Raw genomic sequence first — 19,009 nt, forward strand, 5'->3', positions numbered from 1 at the left:
AGTTAAGATTTTATCGTTGATAAAGCAAAGTAATGCCTTAGTTTAATGAAAATCAGTAATCAGGGGCTAATAATTCCATAGCAAAGATATTTAAAACAAAATGAAGGCACGGGATTGTAGCCCATACACTCGTGGTTAACTCTGCCAATTTTCGTGATAAAATCTTGTTCAGGGACAAAGTTACGCCCCATACCGATTGCTATCTCACTTAAAAATAGAGAGGTGTCATATTGACGATTAAAAAAGCTTTGACCCGATGTGACAGGAATGGAAGTCCTGGTTCCAGCATGATAAGTACAGGTTAAGGTTAGTCGGAGTATTGGGGTAAGTATATGGGACGAATGTCACCTGTACAAAGTAAAGGGAAGCCGACTACGGTTTCTAGCCGACTACCATTCCTGTTACACCGGACTTCCATTTCTAGAACTACCATTCCTGTAAAACCGGCTACATCTTTAAACGAACGGGCCCAGGTTTAAGAGAGACAACCCACTTCGCATGCAATTTTAACTTTACAGATAAAAATAGAAAAGTAAAAGAGATGCTGCAGTGACACACTCGTGTCTTGGGGCTGCGTATGTAATCAAATGAATTCGTTAAATCATGACCAGAATCATATCAGCCTTTCAACAAATCATCCAGGATTTAACCTGGGCATATTATAAAGACTTCCAATCGATACCTCCGCAAGAGGGTAACTGCCCCCCCCCCCCCCCCCACCAAAAAAAAAAAAAAATCATCATTATTATTATTATTATTATTATTATTATTATTATAACATATGGGGGGGTTAGTGTCAATAAATTATGATGGGCACCATCAGAGTTTTTAAGGCATTCGAATGTTCAACTACATAAGAGTTTTGGAGTTTTGTAATAAACTATAATCTTTATTAAGAAGTATTGGTTTTCTTTGAAAATTCATCATAACACCCAACAGGATTTTAACAATGCAAAATTCAAAGTGGTACGTATGAGTATAGAGACTATATTCACCCATTTGGCAAGTATTATGCAGAGCCCCTAAAGTATATCTACCATTATACTAGTGCAAGCAAAGCTAAGCAGCATCCAGCTATTAATTTATCCCTTTGATCGAATTAATTTGGTTTCTAGAGAATATTAACTAAAACACAGTGTACCATACGTAATATTTCTACGTTCAAAAATTTTAACAACGTTGTGACAGGAGTGGCAGTCCTTCTTCCAACTACTTTTCAATGATAGTCATCCCATATACCAACCCCGTTACTTTCGACTATGTCTAACCTGTATTAGGGGCCATTCAAAATAGATGATCCGAGTACTAAATAATCAGTTAGTACTCGGATCACCTATTCTGAATGGCCCCTTAATCATGAAGGACCACGGCCTTATTAAATCATGAAGGACCACGACCTTGTATAAATCATGAAGGACCACGGCCTTATTAAATCATGAAGGACCACGACCTTGTATTAATCATTAAGGACCACGGCCTTATTAAATCATGAAGGACCACGACCTTGTATAAATCATGAAGGACCACGGCCTTATTAAATCATGAAGGACCACGACCTTGTATTAATCATTAAGGACCACGGCCTTATTAAATCATGAAGGACCACGGACTTCAATTCCCAGTCCTACCATTCCTGTCACACCGTCGTAAAACATAAGGATACTACTTCTTCAAGTACACACTTTTCTGTGAAGAGAATAAATGGCCTTCGCCTCTCACGACACATTGCGTGTCGGCTAATCAGTAAAGGCAAATGTTAATAAACACATTCGGAATGTAAAGGTAATCACATTTAATTATTCAAAGACATACCTGTGAGATAATCCGTTTGACAGATTGACTCCGGTAATATTAAGCAATATATATAGAGATAATGGCTGTTATCGCTTGGAAACGTATATGGAATCATGACATATTGTGGTTTGACGTATATTCGGAATGATCTCCTTGAGAGAACTAATCTAAAATCAACATAATAATGTACACTCAAAGAGAAACGGGAAGTGAGCATTTTAAATACTGAGTTGAAATACGAAAATATGGACAAAGAGGAGAGGGAAATACAACTCCTCTACTGTATGACCCCGCCGTAATAATTGGTAAATCTGATCAATTTTGTTCTTAAGTTTTCACCTGGTCACCCTCTTAATGCATACATAGATTCTTAAAACAAGACCACAACTTAATTCGAATACCTGATAAAGTAAAATAAATAAATAGAATGAATAAAACTACCTGCCAATGCGAAGCAATGGCCATGGTTACCTTAAAAATAGTACAATACTGTGATCCCTCTGAATCGGATTCGATCTACCGATCTATATTATGTCAGCAGACCATATTGTAACCGACCACGCACCCGCTGAATATGGCAAGGTCCGCTGCTGCAATAAGCATCAAATATCCAGACCGGGTTTGCCACCTTAGTCGAAACTGAAAGTCACAGGCAGTGACGGATTTTCCCCCAATATATGATATAATATTAACCAAACAAGCAGTGTAGAAAAATACACCCTCAAGACCCTTTCTGACTATTAGAAAGATACGAGCTGCCATCTTTCCATCTCCCGGTAGAACACACTCCCTGTCCCCGCCACCAGTCGTCCACGTTTTCATACCACGTGTGGTGGTTCTCCGCCTCGTGGACCATGGCACACAGTCTACACCAGAAATACGTGTTGATCGTCCTCATCGTGCCTTTCCATCGGAAATATTCATTATAAAGATCATCGTTCTTGTCTAGCTCGTGTAAATATTCGGCCAAAGCTTTGGGCGATTCGAAGTCGTCCACGTTGATATAGGAGTGAGGGGGCGCCACCCTTTTATAATCGTCCGGGTGTGCCCCCATTGTTATGGGAAGAACGTCATGCCTGAAAAATATAATATACATTTTACTGATTCTACAAATAATCATAAATGGAAATACGAGATGCTGCTGCACCCATCCCGAATATTCTGGCCCTGACAAAACTAAGGCCCGTGATGACAATTTTGTTAAATTCAAAATCAAAAAAAATGTATAGTTTAAAAATTACACAATTTCGAAAGCGGTGAGCTTTCATATGAAGACGCTAAAATACGGATAATGAAATAAGAGATGCAGTTCGTTATATCACGTTACCCGCTGATATAAATTTTGCCTGTCACATTGACAGAAGAAATGATGATGTAGTTTTAACAACGGGAATAACGAACAAAGACGTATGACCCTAATTCATCTAAATCACTTCCATTAGAATACTTAATGAAATACTGTCACGGTCGGCGAACGTTAGTAAGGTGAGAATAAGGACACAAACATATGTAGAGTGACGTGTGTGTGTGCGTGTGTCTAGATCTGTGTTCGTGTGTGTACGTGTGAGCGTGTGTGTGTTTGTGCGTATGCGTGTCTGTGTGTGTTATTGGGGGGCGGGGGAGGGCTGAAATGCATATCAAACAATTAGCAATGCATGTGTACCCAGGTTACATGGAAATCAATAATTATACTACAGACAGATTCAACTCTGCGTCACCTCGCTGTATATGACATGAGCACGAGATGTTCTCTTTAATACACGGTGCAGTACGCAGAGGCGAATCCAGGATCATTTAAATGGGGGGGGGTCCGCGGATGCAAAGCTGACCCCCCCCCCCCCCCCCCACACACACACATACACACACACACACACGTGGCGGCCCGCTGAAGGTTTGGTATTTGAGAGGGCGAACGGTGCCATTTGGTACGGTTTAGAACTATGATTCAGCTAGTCAAAATTCTAATTTCAAGAGGGGACCAGAAATCGAAATCCGCCACCGAGTACTCCATGCTATATAGGATAGTAACCGCAGATTCTATGAGCCAACTCTTGTGGAACCTACACTCAGTGCGGTCGTGTAAAAGAGTCATTAAAACAATATGCATTCTCAGTTGTTTGGGATGCCCCGGGCTGATATGTAAATCGACACGATAGACCAAGATATGTCTTTTTGATGATACCAGATAGCTGTAGGTTAACAAACTTTTATTTTCCAGTTGAATATACCATCACGTGACATAGACTTCAATTGTTTACATGGAATTTCAATGCAAGGTAGACACAAGACACGAAAAAACCATGTGAATGGTAAATGATTATGACCCTGTGATATTCAACTACTATTTCATATTCAACTATATAGGGTACTTAAACATGATAACATGCATGAAATTGCAATAAATTTCACAGCCATTATATGCTGGATTCATATATTTGCAAAAATTACCACCTTCCTGGAGGGTAGATAATATCACATTAATAGGACTATAGCGAGCAACCTGTCGACAACAACTAGTCAATTATGGGGTGCCCACATGTACAATTACAGCTTTACTTGCCTTTATTATTATAATTCAAATTTTTGATAATATTTAAAGTTCAATACGTCGACATCAAAAATGCACCCTCTTCTTTTTGAATTTCAGACACTGTGTCTTGGACCAAAAACGAAAAAAAAAAAGAGGAGAGAACGAGCGAGATGTTTCGATGCCCTATAGTTAGAACTATAATCATAGGAGAATACGAATTTACTTTACACAGCTTAGAAAGTGACGGATTTGTCGAAGCTAATAGGATCTGTATACCTTTGGAGAATAAAATGCTTTTACTATTCAAGCGTTTTAAGAAACTCCGAACTTTTTGATCCAGCTGGGTTAATGCGAAAAATCAGTACTGGGAAAGCTTTAGCCAAGCCGTCAATCTTAACTCTCTCTCTCTCTCTCTCTCTCTCTCTCTCTCTCTCTCTCTCTCTGGATCTTAACATGCATGCATTCGTGTATGTGTAACGCATGTATGTTCAATTTATAAATGCAATATTTGGTTGGGTTACAACATACACGCCAGATATGTTTTTGTCCTCCTCCTCTTAGATAATAAAAAAGGGAAAAAAACTTAATTGTTTCATTTGATCCGTAAGTGTATAAAATATGTATTAAAAACAGATTAGCAGCTAAGCTGCTGCTACATTGTATGATGCTCGGCAATGCGTAGTTGCGTGACGTGCTGGATATAGACCTATGTAATTTTCGTTTCAAACAGGATTCGGACCGTAATTTTCAGGTACTAGTAAGAGTGGGTTAAAATCAGCCATGCGGCGCGCACTATCTGCATGTGATTAACTAGGACGGTTATTATTATTATTATTGGCAAAATGAGTAGATCTGCGATCCTTCGGTAAAACAATATGAGGTACTTCGCTCTCATCTCCATATTGCCTGGCTCTATGTGCAGTTTGAGAAAGTCAAAGATAGTATCTAATTATAAGCGCTTGATAGCAGCAGGGGTGTTTTCTATCCAACATGAGCACCAATTTTCTGTTAAAACGCTATCTCTCTCTCTGCACATTATTTCCGCTCCAAATGAGATCCCGATCATCTTGATTTAGAGAGATTAATAGTCAGAATAGCAATGAAAGGCAGACTGCAGCATAATTCACTATGATTATGAAGTCAACATGTGTAGTTATAGTGGTTTTGACCGTAAAATCACCATAATATCACCAATTACATCCCGTTGATCGGTCGTATTAATCTCCCAGAGGATTTTATTGTCATTCTGGGGAAAAAAAAAGAAAAAGAAATGTCACGGTACTTATTTTCACGTCTGTACGCTGCCACGGAACCCGAAGTGCTGTCCTAAATTCCGAAGTGCGTTTTAACACTTGTATAATACAGGGGAAATTACTGAAAATATTCAGCAGTTGAAGCCCTTTTATGCATGACAGCTACGAATAAAACTCATTTTAATGGCCCATATAATACTTACATGAAAGGTATATATTACCAGTAACCGTCTTTAGCTGAAATGCGTCTTAAGCTGAAGGCAATCACCATTTTTGTGTGTTTTAATTGTAATTTTGTGTGCATACGGTATCGACATTTTTGCATGGTAAAATATTAGATTACAATATTGTTCAAATGCTATCGGGGGGGGGGGGGGGGGGGGGGGGAGGGTATAGCTTTGTAACAATCTAACTTAGATATATTCTAGATTCTTTTATATAATTATATCAATGTTTTATTTTATATCTGATCGAGGTTTGAGCGCTGGGTAAGTTAAAATGTGTGTGTGTGTGGGGGGGGGGATGAGTGTGTCTGTGCGTGAGCGCGTGCCCATGAGTGCGTGTGTGTGTGAGTGGGGGAGGCATCCTTAAGTGTTGACAGATAATAAACACATTTTAAGACATAACACAATTTCATACATCATAAACACGACAATGCCTTAATCAGCAGTGTACACATAATATCAGGATAGAATCGACGAGCTACAGAATAGGGAACATCTAATAACCAAGGTGATAAAACGGCCAGGCAGGTCAATTAGCAAGGCAACAGGACGTCAGTCTTAACTCCTAGAGATTTAATTCCGTCTTTTCTCTAGTGATAAAATACCGAATACTTTAAGTTGTTTTATCTGGCGGCAGTGGGTTTATCACGCAGGTAAAGAGAGTAATGGAATCAAGGGTAGTGCGAAAGCACTGATTCGTTATCTGTCAAGCATTTGCTTATCTTAGTATGCTGTATAGATAGGGCTTCCATATTTCAATCTACTGATGTGGGGATTTGCCATGGAATTTAAGAAAATTATGTATGATGTGTATCTCATGAACACCCTTCTCTTGAAGGTTTTTGTTTGTTCCTCATTCATTTTAATTTTCACGTATTCCTGTACTGAAGAACCAAGGAAAGCCTACCTGATTCTGATTTCTTCTACTCTTTCAAACCTATAACTTAACCGGACGTCATTTCTGTCGTATACAAAAAGATTTTTTTAAATGAAGACTATCGATTTTTTTAACAAAGAGGGAGTACAACTGTTTACACAGTCTCTACCAGGAATTCAACAGAATTCCTCTTGTAACACTTGCATGCAATTGCATTTTTCACTTCTCACGAAGCTGCCTTCGTTTTTGTTTATGACTTGGTTGGTTTTCAGAAGATAAACTTCCTACTTTGAAATGACCTTAAATAAGCTTAGACACACGAACAAAACTACCGTTCGGTGCTGCATATTATCTCTGGGAAAATCAAATACAGAAATGGAAAGGGGAGACAGTATTCAGTATCGACTAAAAAGTCAATCATTGAGAATAATGAAACTTGATGACTGTGCATCCTCTGAGAGATACTTTTCTGTATTTCATGGTGAAAATTAGTCAGAGACAGAGCACTGAGCGAGGATTTTAATGGATAACGATCAGAATGTTGATTCAAGTTTTATACATCTCTTAGCTTGCACCATCTGAGTGAGAGTGTTCATTTCATTTTCATTTCTGCGGACAGCAATGACCGCGGTAAGCTGAGAGAAAAAAAAATAGAAACTGAAATGTCACGGGAAAGGGGAGCTTATCTGTCCAGATGACCGCGATCATAAATGCGTCTTGCAAAATGTCACGGCCCATTTTATGGTGCTCATCTTGTAATAAAAACTGCACTGGTCCTGTGGTTAATAATTGTAAAGGAGAAAACCATATAGCCAGATATAGTAATACATATAGAACTTAGACAATAATGATGTGATGAATATGGACGGAGATAAACGAGAGCAATACGGTCGACCTGTCGATGCATTGTTTTATTTGCCAGGTTATTTATCATCCTAGCTGCACCGTGACAGAAACTAGTGCTGCTATTGTGTGGTGCATTCTATTTCTCCATGAAAGAGGAGAAATGCCACCAGATCAATAGTTGCATACAAAGCCTCACATATGAAATTCCGGTGTAAATCAAATAGCAGTGATGTAAATTTTAAGCGACTTTAGGCTGTGTTATGCTGAAATTGTTGCTGAATGTGTTGTCCCACGTACCATATGTTACATGTAGTATATATGGTGCACACAGATGTAATGGCTCAGATGTTCGTGTTGTGTCAGGTACCAGAGTTACAGGTGCTTTCACTTGTTCAATTGGACACAGCATGCAGTTTGGGGAATGTGTGTGTGTGTGTGTGTGTGTGTGTGTGTGTGTGTGTGTAGGGGGGCTTTTCGAGAGGGAAGGGAAAATACTAGGTTTTTGCAAGACGGGGACTTGTTGAGGGACGAGCTTTTAAGGCGACGGTTTTTTCTAGCAGATGTACGTGGGCGTGCTTTAGGAGTGGTGTGTGATTTTTCTTGTTCTCAGCCACACCCCCCTGCAAACAAAACCTCTGCTGATTACATATGAACTTACCCAAGGCCGTTGACGTAGAATTTTTCAGTTATATAATCTCGACAGTTGGAGTTTTCAAAGGACAGGTAGAACTTGTAGTCTGTGTCCAACATTTCGAAACACTTCTTATCCGATCTGGGGCACCGTTTGTCTCCACAGGCCCCGTATATATCGACCTGGATATATTTACCCAGTTCTTCTGCGTATTGTCTCCTGCCATTCCTAGCGCCACAGTTGGAAACGAACCAAGCCACCTTTTTTGTTTTACCTGCAGCGTAGTTCTTAGTCAGTGGCTTGCTTAAGACAGACGCGTTATAAGGCACGTAGACTTCGTATGGAGCTACGATGGTCGAGTCATGCCTATACGTAGCTGTCCAGTTGATCATGTCCCTCATGCCCGAAAGACTAGGTGTATGCGAGGGGGATTCCAATAAAAACACTATCCATACTTGATTTGGTGGCTTTTTGTGCCAGGGCCTGGATATATGATTCATAAATAATATTGCGTCCGCATCAGCGGCGTCCTGGCGGTTGTCCGTCATATGGCACGTTTTAACGGGACACTCGTCCTTAATGAGCCTACTCTGGCCTGTAGGTACGTCCCCGGGGAGACCCGTGTACACCATCACTTTCTTTAGTTTTGTTGTTGATCCTTTGTTTTTCTTTGCTAGATCCGGGACGAAACCTAACTGAGCCACTATGCGGTCATTATCGTATTTTGGATCGTACCACACTTTCCTCACTAAATTACGACCATAGGGATTTGGACTCTTCAACATTTTTTGTATAAGGACTGAATCAAAGTCGTCTTGAGATTTGATGTTTATATCACTGTCTATTTTGTTACCCCTGTCTTCGCGTGTGTACTCATTGAGCGTCTTTTTATCTGAACCGCCTTCCTCGTCGTTCTGGAATGTTATATGATCGTGAAACTTGTGTCGTATCACTCCGTCCTCGGCGTGGTCCTGTATAAACAACCTGTCCACCTCTAATGCCCTCCATGACTCCCTCAGGTACAAGTTGACCATGACTAACACCAAGACCGTACTCAGGACCAGTACGGCCACTCTTCTAAGGTAGAACCTCATCGCAGCCCGGCTGTGCTGTGCTACACCAGTGCTGTTATCCTGTTGTCTCCATCCTCCTTGTCGCAAATGAAAAGAGAAACATATATTACTAGCTGCACGACAGGAGTGTGTCCAATGCGCATGTACATACCTTATATCGACTGCTTCCTTCGTCGCGGAGGAGTCCAATCTCTTATTCACCTGGGCTCAATAGCTGCATAATACATAGGCTACTGTTGACATGAATGGTGAAAATCGATCGACTTTGAGATTCTGCTGAATTTCTACTTACTTAATCTCCTATTATGTCATGAAAACTTGAATCTGCAAGTTTTTAAAAGTGAGGACGCCCAGGTTCCGCTGCAGACGAGAGGAGGTTGGACACCTGTATGCTTAACGACCGAAGCGTGAAATACATACTCGCAGTGACCTAATTTGGGACCTGTGTTATTTGCATAGAATGTACTGACAAATTTCATGCGCCCGGTGTTATCTGAGTAACGTGTAAGGACAGTGATCCATGCGTCACGTTTATGTTGGTAGAACGCCTTTAACGCAAAATCTCAAGTCCAAAAACCTAGATTAAATCCTTGGACTCGAAGTTCGAGTTGGCTTTTAACTATTTAAATGATTAGTGGCCTATGTGGATGTATACCATGAAGGGATTTCACTGTGTAGGGCGTGGCCCTCGTTTCAAAAGTGAAACTTAAGTGTCGCTAAGGATTTCGACATGCTTTATAAATTGTAAGCGCTCGAATTCTAGTGATGAAAGATTTTAAGATGAATGCGATCACCCGCGGTTTAACTATATAGAATTGTCTCCAAAAACGTTTTACTATATTTCTGAACTGCCTAGTTTGATCTAGTTTCAACCGAAGATTTGGTTTATTGCGGTCTGTGGTAAAATGGCAGTCAATAGTGTCTCATGCGGTGAAGTCGTGTCTTAATTATATATGTTATCAGTAGCATGTGAAGCAGATTGTGAAGCCTATTGTGAAGCGTATATCTTAAAAGACAATATATCACTTAATTTACTGAACTGCTCAATATACTGGCGTTTAGCTTGATCATGAATAGTTTAACGTGAAAGCTAGATCCGATTAGCCTTATAACAAAATCACCCTTCCACATAAGCGTTATACAGGATTCACTGGCCAAAATGAATTTTCCTCGAGGAAAAAAGCAATTTTTTCCTATTTATAATTCATTACAAGACCCGTCTCTGGTCTTTAATTTGACGTTTTACTCTTTTTTAAAATAGATGATTAAGTGCTAAATCACTGATGGATCATTTGGAACGCCATATCTTCCTGTACATTTCAGTAGGAACTATGAGCGTCATGTGCATTTATTTGTGGGGTTTTATAGTTTTTAAATGTGGTTTTACAGGCGAATGCTCTAAATCTCCTACATCGATCATGTTTCCAATGAAGAGGTCCTTAAACAGACTGACCAAAAAAGAAAACTCCTCAACACCGTCAGAGATAGACGACTGAAGTTCTTGTAACATTCCATCAGAAAAGGGGGATTGGGGAATCTAAGGCTCTATTCCCATAGATTTTAGATCGATCTATCCCCGCGGGGAGTCTCACTAGATTACTTTCAGATAATCCGACTTAAATGTCCGTCCCACCTACTACAAGCTGTAAGGAGGTAATTAACTTTCGTGTCCGCCCGGCTGACAGCTATTTAGCGTGAACCCCCAGGGAGTTAGGTCGATCTAAAGTAGGTCGATCTAATCTATGGAAATGGGGTGTAAGCCTTAGTGGTAGAATGCCTGGCATAAGTGCCCTGAGGCAGACATGGAAAGACCTTCCTTGATAATTTTAAATTAAGAACAAGACACCTTTGGTCATGGGCGAGAAATAAAACCCTTTGGCAAAATATAAACGTCAAACACCGCATCGGTGATGGCACATGAAGAAGAAGGTCTGAAGCCATGAGAACGTTGTTTCGAAGAATCATGTTAGACCCACCGTTGTCTTAACAGTGTTATCATTGTGCTAGTTGTGCTACCTGGTAGCCATTCAGCTCCTCTACCACATCTCAACACCATCTGTCACATAAGTGAGGGCGGCCCCTATGATATTTATTATATATTTACAAAACTGTTAAACACATGTATAGCATATGATTTGCGACACCTCGCTTCGATGTATAGCAGTAAGTGGCATACATATAGGGCCTACAAAATGTACTAACTTACATCCCTCTCACCCCTTGATAGCATGGCAAAGTCCCACGCTCTTGGGCCTACTTACCCTTGTTCAAGAAAATCATAGATGCCGGAAAATTGAAAGAAAAGGATTGGTTTTATGAATTCTGAGATGCACTTTAGAGTCAATCTCAGGAAACATTGTTCATTAATTCGTGTGTGTGTGTGTGTGTGTTTAGGGTAAGGGTGGTGGAGGTCCTAATGCATCCCCCCACCCACGACCAGGGAAATTTAAGACCGAGAATATTACCATTTAAATTTACGTCTAAAACAGTGAAACAGCCATGTTCTGAATAACTATATACTAATGAACGTTACTTTAAACAGGTTATTTTTACTGTTGTTAGGCCTAGGCCCTATACGAAATCGTTTGGCAGGCATAAGCAAGCAACCCCCCTTTTTCAAAGATTACACGACACAATAAACTGTACCTTACCTTTCTTCTATGAAAATAAAAGTTTTAAAACAGGTATATATAAAATGAGTGACTGCCAGAAAACTGGTATTATGGGATAGATCTTTTATCGGGATGACGTCATTAACACGAAATTCGAAAATTTTCAATTTCGCGTGCCTGATAATATTGCACTTGTTATAGAACTTGTGATTAATTTGAAAATAAACTGCAAATAAAATGTTGATATTGTGTTTTTGGACACATTGTGAAGGTTTATGATATCTTCTGTTCAAAGCAAAATAAGTGATCTTAGTTTAAAATTACCATCAATAAATAGAAATTATTGAGATAGGCCTATCTATGTTTAACTATTGGATTATTTGAAAATTATTGAGATAACTATTGGATTATTGACACAATATCCGTGACCTGAGAAGGAACAAACAGTTGCAAACATTGAAGAGTTGTAAGTTTTTATCTTGAAAAGTCTTCGGTGTGTTCGAAATTCCAAGCAAGCTTTAAGAACTGCGTCCGTTCAGAAAAACAACCTTAAACCCTGCTATAGGCCTATTCACGTAGCCTAGACTACTAGTAGGACTGGGAGCGGTTGCCTCCTTATGGGTGGGGGTGGTGGGGGGGGGGGGGGGCTACTAAATTACTTAGTTACTTCTCAAATGATATGCCTACCACGAAGGACCTGTTAAAGTGGAAGTGAGTGTTGAAATTTAACTTTGAGCTAAGACGGTATATTAGATCTTAACTTTGAGTCAGATTTAAACTGGGTAAAATCCAGAGCGAGTTCCGTACTGGATTGTCTATAATTGTATCTAACGTCATATTGGTGACAATTGACCCAATAAATCCAATCCAATCAATCAATCAATCAATTGAATGCACAGTATGCCTGCTGCATAGGGCCTATTACTATCACCTTACCCTGATTTGATAGTCAATGGCAAATTCGTAGGCCCACATCTGTGATAATGAACTTAAGATATTGCAGTTTTTTCTTTCTTTACATATTTGTGCAAGCGGGGCAAAATTCGTTTTCCAAGGGGTTGCCAGCCCGATGTAAGAGACGCTTAGAGGCTGTACCGACAACGCATCGATCTTCAAGGAAGTCGCACGGAAGGCGTACAGCAACTGCATTGAGACTGATAGGGCTCCGTACGTCCACTATTCAACCGACTACCGGTCTTTCCCTAAGTGACCTCGAAGTCATCTCGGAGAATACTCGCCTTAGCCCGTAGCTGCTTACGATGTCAAAAAAAAAAATCGTTTGGGAAATCGTATACAATTCTCTGGCAAATGTAATCTATGTTTTAGTCAGCATGAACGCAATTTGCAGAATAAACTAACTGCACCCAGCACAATCAGTTCTGGAATGAATAGATTCGATATACACGGCACGGCATAATCAGCCATTTGCACGATTTTCACTGATTTCACAATGTCGTGACAAAGGAGTAGTAATGATGCATAAAATACGTTATGACGCTAACGCAAATGGAATAAAACATTCAAATTATGTATCAGCAGCTACCAAAGGTTATTTCTAACACCTGTCCCAAATATTGAGGTCTTTGTTGTTTTTGGTGCTCAAGATTATAAAAATTACCGAATCGATGCTTAGTTTGAGTTTTAAAAAAAGTTAATTTACCTGTTACCCATGATAAAAACGAGAAGACACTGGTTGCCCAGCGCTTCCAACACCCCGTCTGAGGAAGAAATAGTGGCATATTTTCCATCAGTCGTTGAGCACCAAGCAGAGCATGGATGGCAATAATCATGACAACGTATCAACAAGGGACCAGTAATTTTTTCACGTTATAAATTCAAACTACATTGAATTTCTCAATGGAAATTCTTTCTGGCGATTCATCCCAAGATCGATTTGGTCGTAGAGCAGAACATAAAACATGAATAAACAGACCTTAACGAATACATGTATGGCTAGCAAGTAGCGAAGAACCCTGCATATTTCCATATCTTATAAGATCGTTAATGAAGCATTTATTATTCTATACGGAGTAATTGATGGCCCCTCTTATCTAGGGAGAAAGATATATTACAATCAAGAATTTCATTTCAGGTCAGCGTCATCCCCAGTAATCTCGCGTTCACTGATATGATAGTGGCGGGGGTTTGGTCGCTGGCAAATTGCAGCGGCTGAGATTATCTGCCGATTGTGTTACCTGCCACTACTCAGCTGTGTCTATCTAGGACATGGTATGGAGGTAGTGAGTGAGAGAGAGAGAGAGAGAGAGAGTTGGAGTTTGGGCAGTAAAGAGGGATGAAGGGACATTCAGTAATACAATAGCAGCAAAAATAAACCTCCAACCTTTCTGAGAATCAGTAAAATAGAGAAAATAATTGTCGTACTTAGAGTCAATCCGAAAGAAAGACATAACCTCTGTTTCTTTTTAGTTTACCCAAAGAACTAATCCACTGCGCGCAACAATAAGTAACTTGTGAGCAATGCACATATAATATTGGTCAAATATCGAATACCCAAGACAATTATAATCTAATGTGTGCATAACGCATGCGTTGACAGGTTTCTCAGCTATAAAGTATGCTTTGCAATTACATGGGCAAATAATGTCATATGAATAAACATACTGAAGGATTATGGCACATCTGAGTGGGGAACTTTGTTTCATCTATATTATTAAAGTTCAACTTCGCTTTGATTGTCGCTGATAGAAAAATACAGATTTGCTTGCTACAAATAATCTTTTCAGCGTTAAAACAACAATAGAAAGCGGGGTTTCAGGCTTCGTATACACTAAAAATGAAACCCTTGCATTTTATTAATCACCCTGCTCCAAATCCCAAGGCAAGCTAACAATATTATTAGCTGCTCGGTTAGTGGGCATAAATTTCCACGTGTTGAAATGAACAAATGGCTGAATCATTTGAAATGGACACACATGTGCCTATAAGCTGGGAGGGCTGCAGAACCGTAGTTAGGAACAAATAGAACACACACACTGAGAAAGACCGGGCAAATTTCTCAATTTGCTCTCCCTCTTTTTATTCGCTGAAAGTTTTCCGCGAACATAGGGGAGAGTTGTAGCCGAGGCAATCTGTCAGCACGCTGCGTTACATTTCAGACATTCTCTCATCCAATTACTGCGTAATTAGGGAATGGATAAATAAACATACAAGCTTTATGATCTTTGAGGGATTTATAGCAGCAGGGGAACAGGCACGCAGCAAGTTCAGGATCCTTCTTCAGTGATCTGACAGGACTTAGGGCAGCCTCCACCGGCGGTAGGGAGCGGGACAAGAGCGGCCTAACAATGAACCGATTACTGTATCTTATAACAGGTAGGTACGCAATTCATCATTAACCTTCGGGTGAACATTTTAACTCACGTTTTCAGCCACTTTGGTGACTTGTATTTAGGAGTTTTGTGGACGGTCGTCGGGGTGGAAAGGTAACACGTTTCGGTAATTAAGGTCAGTTTGAGGTTTGATGCAGATTTGATTAGGGCACGTTTCACGTCCAGGAGAGGAGGCAGCTGCGTTTGGAAATTAACTGTGTCTGTACATATGTAAAAACAGCATAATGCATTGACTGATACACAGGTCAGTCATAGGACCGAAGCCCATGGGGTCCCGTTAGCCGTCCCGTGGAGTATACCCGCTCACTAATCCTGGAGTTCTTGTCCGCAAAATACACGACCGCCAATCAGTGTCAATCATTCCGGTTCTTCACAAAATTGTTCGTTAGATGAATTGCTGTATGACATCCGCTGCAAGTATCGTTACATTTATATTATGATTTATTACAGCATTCCTGTACTGGAACTTACCAACATCCAAAACTTGTGTGAACTTCCAAGTGAAAATAATCATTATTTTTTTCATTTGCATTTCAAGTGGAATTTTAGCTCGTTGAAGACAAAATGTGGCTATGATTTCACCAACAATCTAAATGTGTGAAATATTAGACGACGTTTGTACAAAGGCCACCGCTCTTGGACGACCTTCGAGACAACAAAAAGTGAACCACTGAAGCTACGCGCACCCACATTCTCAAGTCAGTTTGTTCTTGTGGAAAGATAAAAAATACCACTTAAAAGTGAATGGTAATAAATATTAATTAAAGTGGGATCATTGTTGAAACAGTATATTTTACTTTAAATAACAGTAAGTGTCAATACCAATTATGTACCAACATTATGATGTTATACAGACTTAGAAAATTTCACTTTTGTGTAAAGTATCAAAGACGATACAAAGTTGGAACAAGAGCCATTGTGGAAAACCTTATTTCAAATTACATCACAGCGCATTAACGCCCAGGTAAGAGCTTGTCATTTTAACCTGGAAGAGGGGAAATTGAATGAAATATGTCTACTGTACAGACACTGTTCTCAGGATTCGGATGGGTTCAGACGCAGTGGGATATCTGCCGAGACCAGATAGGGGCGGGGAGTTAGAAAAAAAACGAACGAAAAAGTGTTACGCCCTGTCACTCGACAGACTGAGAAGAGACGATTTAGTGGACTTCTAGAAGCCAGGAAGGCGTGGCCTTTTTATTTACAGCCATTAACGTGTCTGTCTGGCTATTTTTGTCGTCGTCGTCATTTTCAATCCTGTTGCCGTTATATCTATATTGAACCGAAAGACTGTCCATGCTGAAAATGACTTTGATAGTTCAACGCAGAATATTTCTTAAGAATTGAGAAAAATTGTTATTGGATATAGTAAATTAGGCACCTCTTTTGCTAAACATCGATTCTGAACCCTAGCTTTATTTAAATCGAGTGATGTATACATGTACAACTCCCGCGGACAATTGTTACGAAGAGGCGGCTAGATAGAAATTGTCAGTCTCTCCTCTATCAGTAACAACCATTTCTTTACTGAGAATTTTTCTAGGCAGCAGATTTATCGTCTCACTTTTTAAACCTCTCTCTCTCTTTCTCTTTTTTCCCTATTTTCGTGCCACTGTGCTTTGACTCGCTCCATTGTCCTTAAAATCATTATTCTTTGAAACAACAGACTAATTACATCTTTTAAACAATTTATTTGTATAGATACAATCTGTGCACGAAAAAAAGATGAAAAAATTCACAGGTTGCGTTGAAGGGGGTGATTCTGTGACAATGATAATATGGCGCGCTACTTCTTACACTTTTTGACCCCACATATGCGGCGAGCGTCAGATGTTTCCTCGCGCTCGTGTCAAGCATGCGTCTCCTGCATCTATAAAAAAAAATCCACCAAGAAAATGACATGTTGCTCTTTGAGACATTATACGAGACTAAATCTTTGTGGTCCCTCGGTGACGGCAGTTCTAGCTTCTAGGACTGGGCACTGGGCCGTTCCTAGTTGGATATGTTGAAGTTTATATAAAAACTTTACAGGAGAGCCCACACCAAATGAAAATGATCAAGCAAAATAACACAGACATCTGGTGTAGATGTAACTGTGTTGTGATTGAACTTATGCTCCAGAATTTTGTATTGTTTTTCGTTTCAACAAATGAAAACACTCTGTCTCTCAATACAGCTACTGATGGCTTTGGTATGCCAGCATTATTGACAAACGAAAAACAATGTAAAATGAAGTTATGTGCATAAAAACATTTGTCGTCTTCGCCTAAAACCATATATACATCTGTATCATAGCTCTTAAATGTCAAGTTTCCTAAAATGTAACACTATATAATTAATAACAGTTGTCATGTAGGGCTATCATGAAGATGATTGATGTAATTGTAGGCCCAGTCTATATAGGAACAGGGACGTTGATTTAACGGTTGAAAATGACCAGCTGGAAAGTAAAAATATTAAAACTATGATTTCAGGCCTGTATGCAGGGGTAGGGTGGGGTGAGGTGGGGTGAGGGGTCTTTTGGTGGGAAACGCCCCACACTGAATCAAATTTTGATCCAGGTTTTATGTCATTTCATGGGCCAATAACGGTGTAAAATGTTTTTTTCAGATAAAGAATCCCCGTTTGAAATTGCTGGCTACAGGCCCAAATATGATCCATTTTAATGCTATATCAAAGTTGGGAAGTGATAAATTATTTCTCCTATAAAATAATTCAAATACTTCTTGCATTTTAGGCTTGGTTCTGGAGTTCACCAACGGCGTCCAAAAACCAATCGTTGAAGTGGATTTACAATTTGGTTTCGTGAAGGGTTACAGCCCGTACATTACATTCATAGTGCCACCAACACCATCTCGTAATAGAAAGCAATGTACCAGTCAAGCAGTGCTTCGGTTAGATTTTTCTGGGATTTACAAATACGCCAAATTCCACCTTGATTATGGAGACCGTCCTCGTCTTTGGACTCTGGATATTTCCGACTCAAAAACTGGCGACGGGTATGGAGGAGACAATGGCACAACCAGTAACATGGCAGAAACTCACATCTTCAATCGCCAACTTCGTCTCTATGGCAACAGTCTCCCAGGTTACAATCACAATACCATTAATGGAAACTTACTATTAAAAGTTGTCGACAATATTGTTAAAAAGGGTAGTAAAATTACAATAGAAATCGCTGATGAACGTGTCGATTGGATTGTTGGTAATGTTAAAGATTTTGTGGAATCTAAATATCTGTACACATTGGACGGCCAGGAGGCGGTATACGGTGAAAAGGACTACTACGTGTACGCAGGTTTTAACAGAGTGGTGGCGGGGACGTTCAGAAATGGCTCTGGGCTCTGTAGAGTTGGGATCAGTATGCACGAAGGTATATGCTTGATTTACATTTTTTTGATAACGATGTCTGTTTGTACATCTTACAATTGTCTTTCTACAACATGCCTACCAGTTTTTCTACCTTAAGTATTTAGAACTAAAAGAGCGAAGAGATTGTTTCTTGTGTGAAGCGTGCGTTCGTGCAGTCTTCAGCTACGCCCGATAGGTAGCGCATCGCTCGTCTGCACTTCTCTTTTCTTTCTGATTGTACTGGAAGAAGCACACAGCAGAAAGCAATCTTGCTTTTGATGAATGAACCGTGTTTTGAAGTCATATCGCGTTTCGTTAAACTACTCTTTAAATGCGCCTCTTCTAAATCTTTATCCAAAGACTTAATGGATCTGAACCGCAAACTGTATCTGGAATGCTGCTTCAGATTAACGTTAATAGCTCCGATAAATAAAAAAAGCGTCTTAAGTCATCTTAATAAGTATAATT

The 19,009-nt window shown here is 39.8% G+C and overlaps 2 protein-coding genes across 6 annotated transcripts in view; one reads left to right on the forward strand and one right to left on the reverse strand.

The window, feature by feature from the left end:
• Positions 1 to 860: 860 nt before the first annotated feature.
• LOC106176482 (core alpha-(1,3)-fucosyltransferase) lies at positions 861 to 13,645 on the reverse strand. 3 transcript variants are annotated; one of them, XM_013558887.3, is made up of 3 exons: positions 13,501 to 13,645; positions 8,183 to 9,305; positions 861 to 2,870 (listed from the first exon to the last, which is right to left on the reverse strand). In XM_013558887.3, the coding sequence occupies exons 1-3, from the start codon at positions 13,628 to 13,630 to the stop codon at positions 2,516 to 2,518; spliced, it is 1,608 nt and encodes a 535-aa protein (XP_013414341.2). In that variant the 5' UTR covers positions 13,631 to 13,645; the 3' UTR covers positions 861 to 2,515. The 3 variants fall into 3 exon arrangements, with proteins under 3 accessions (XP_013414341.2, XP_013414342.2, XP_086855442.1); XM_013558888.3 differs by lacking the exon at positions 13,501 to 13,645 and adding an exon at positions 9,521 to 9,680; XM_086999316.1 differs by lacking the exon at positions 13,501 to 13,645 and adding an exon at positions 9,521 to 9,636 and having other exon boundaries at positions 8,183 to 9,302.
• A 1,104-nt stretch (positions 13,646 to 14,749) lies between these two features.
• Positions 14,750 to 19,009, forward strand: part of LOC106176472 (signal peptide, CUB and EGF-like domain-containing protein 3) — a 32,216-nt gene continuing 27,956 nt past the window's right edge. The window contains exons 1-2 of one of the 3 annotated variants that reach the window (XM_013558865.2): positions 14,750 to 15,173; positions 17,928 to 18,563. In XM_013558865.2, the coding sequence (XP_013414319.1) occupies positions 15,146 to 15,173; positions 17,928 to 18,563 (664 nt within the window). In that variant the 5' untranslated portion in view covers positions 14,750 to 15,145. The remainder of the gene's footprint in view (positions 15,174 to 17,927; positions 18,564 to 19,009) is intronic. The other 2 variants (XM_013558864.2, XM_013558866.2) reach the window with 2 other exon arrangements.

Source organism: Lingula anatina, chromosome 1 (assembly GCF_051362555.1).
Source record: "Lingula anatina isolate TDL-2025a chromosome 1, LinAna3.0, whole genome shotgun sequence".
In the NCBI taxonomy this organism is placed as follows: Eukaryota; Metazoa; Brachiopoda; class Lingulata; order Lingulida; family Lingulidae; genus Lingula; species Lingula anatina.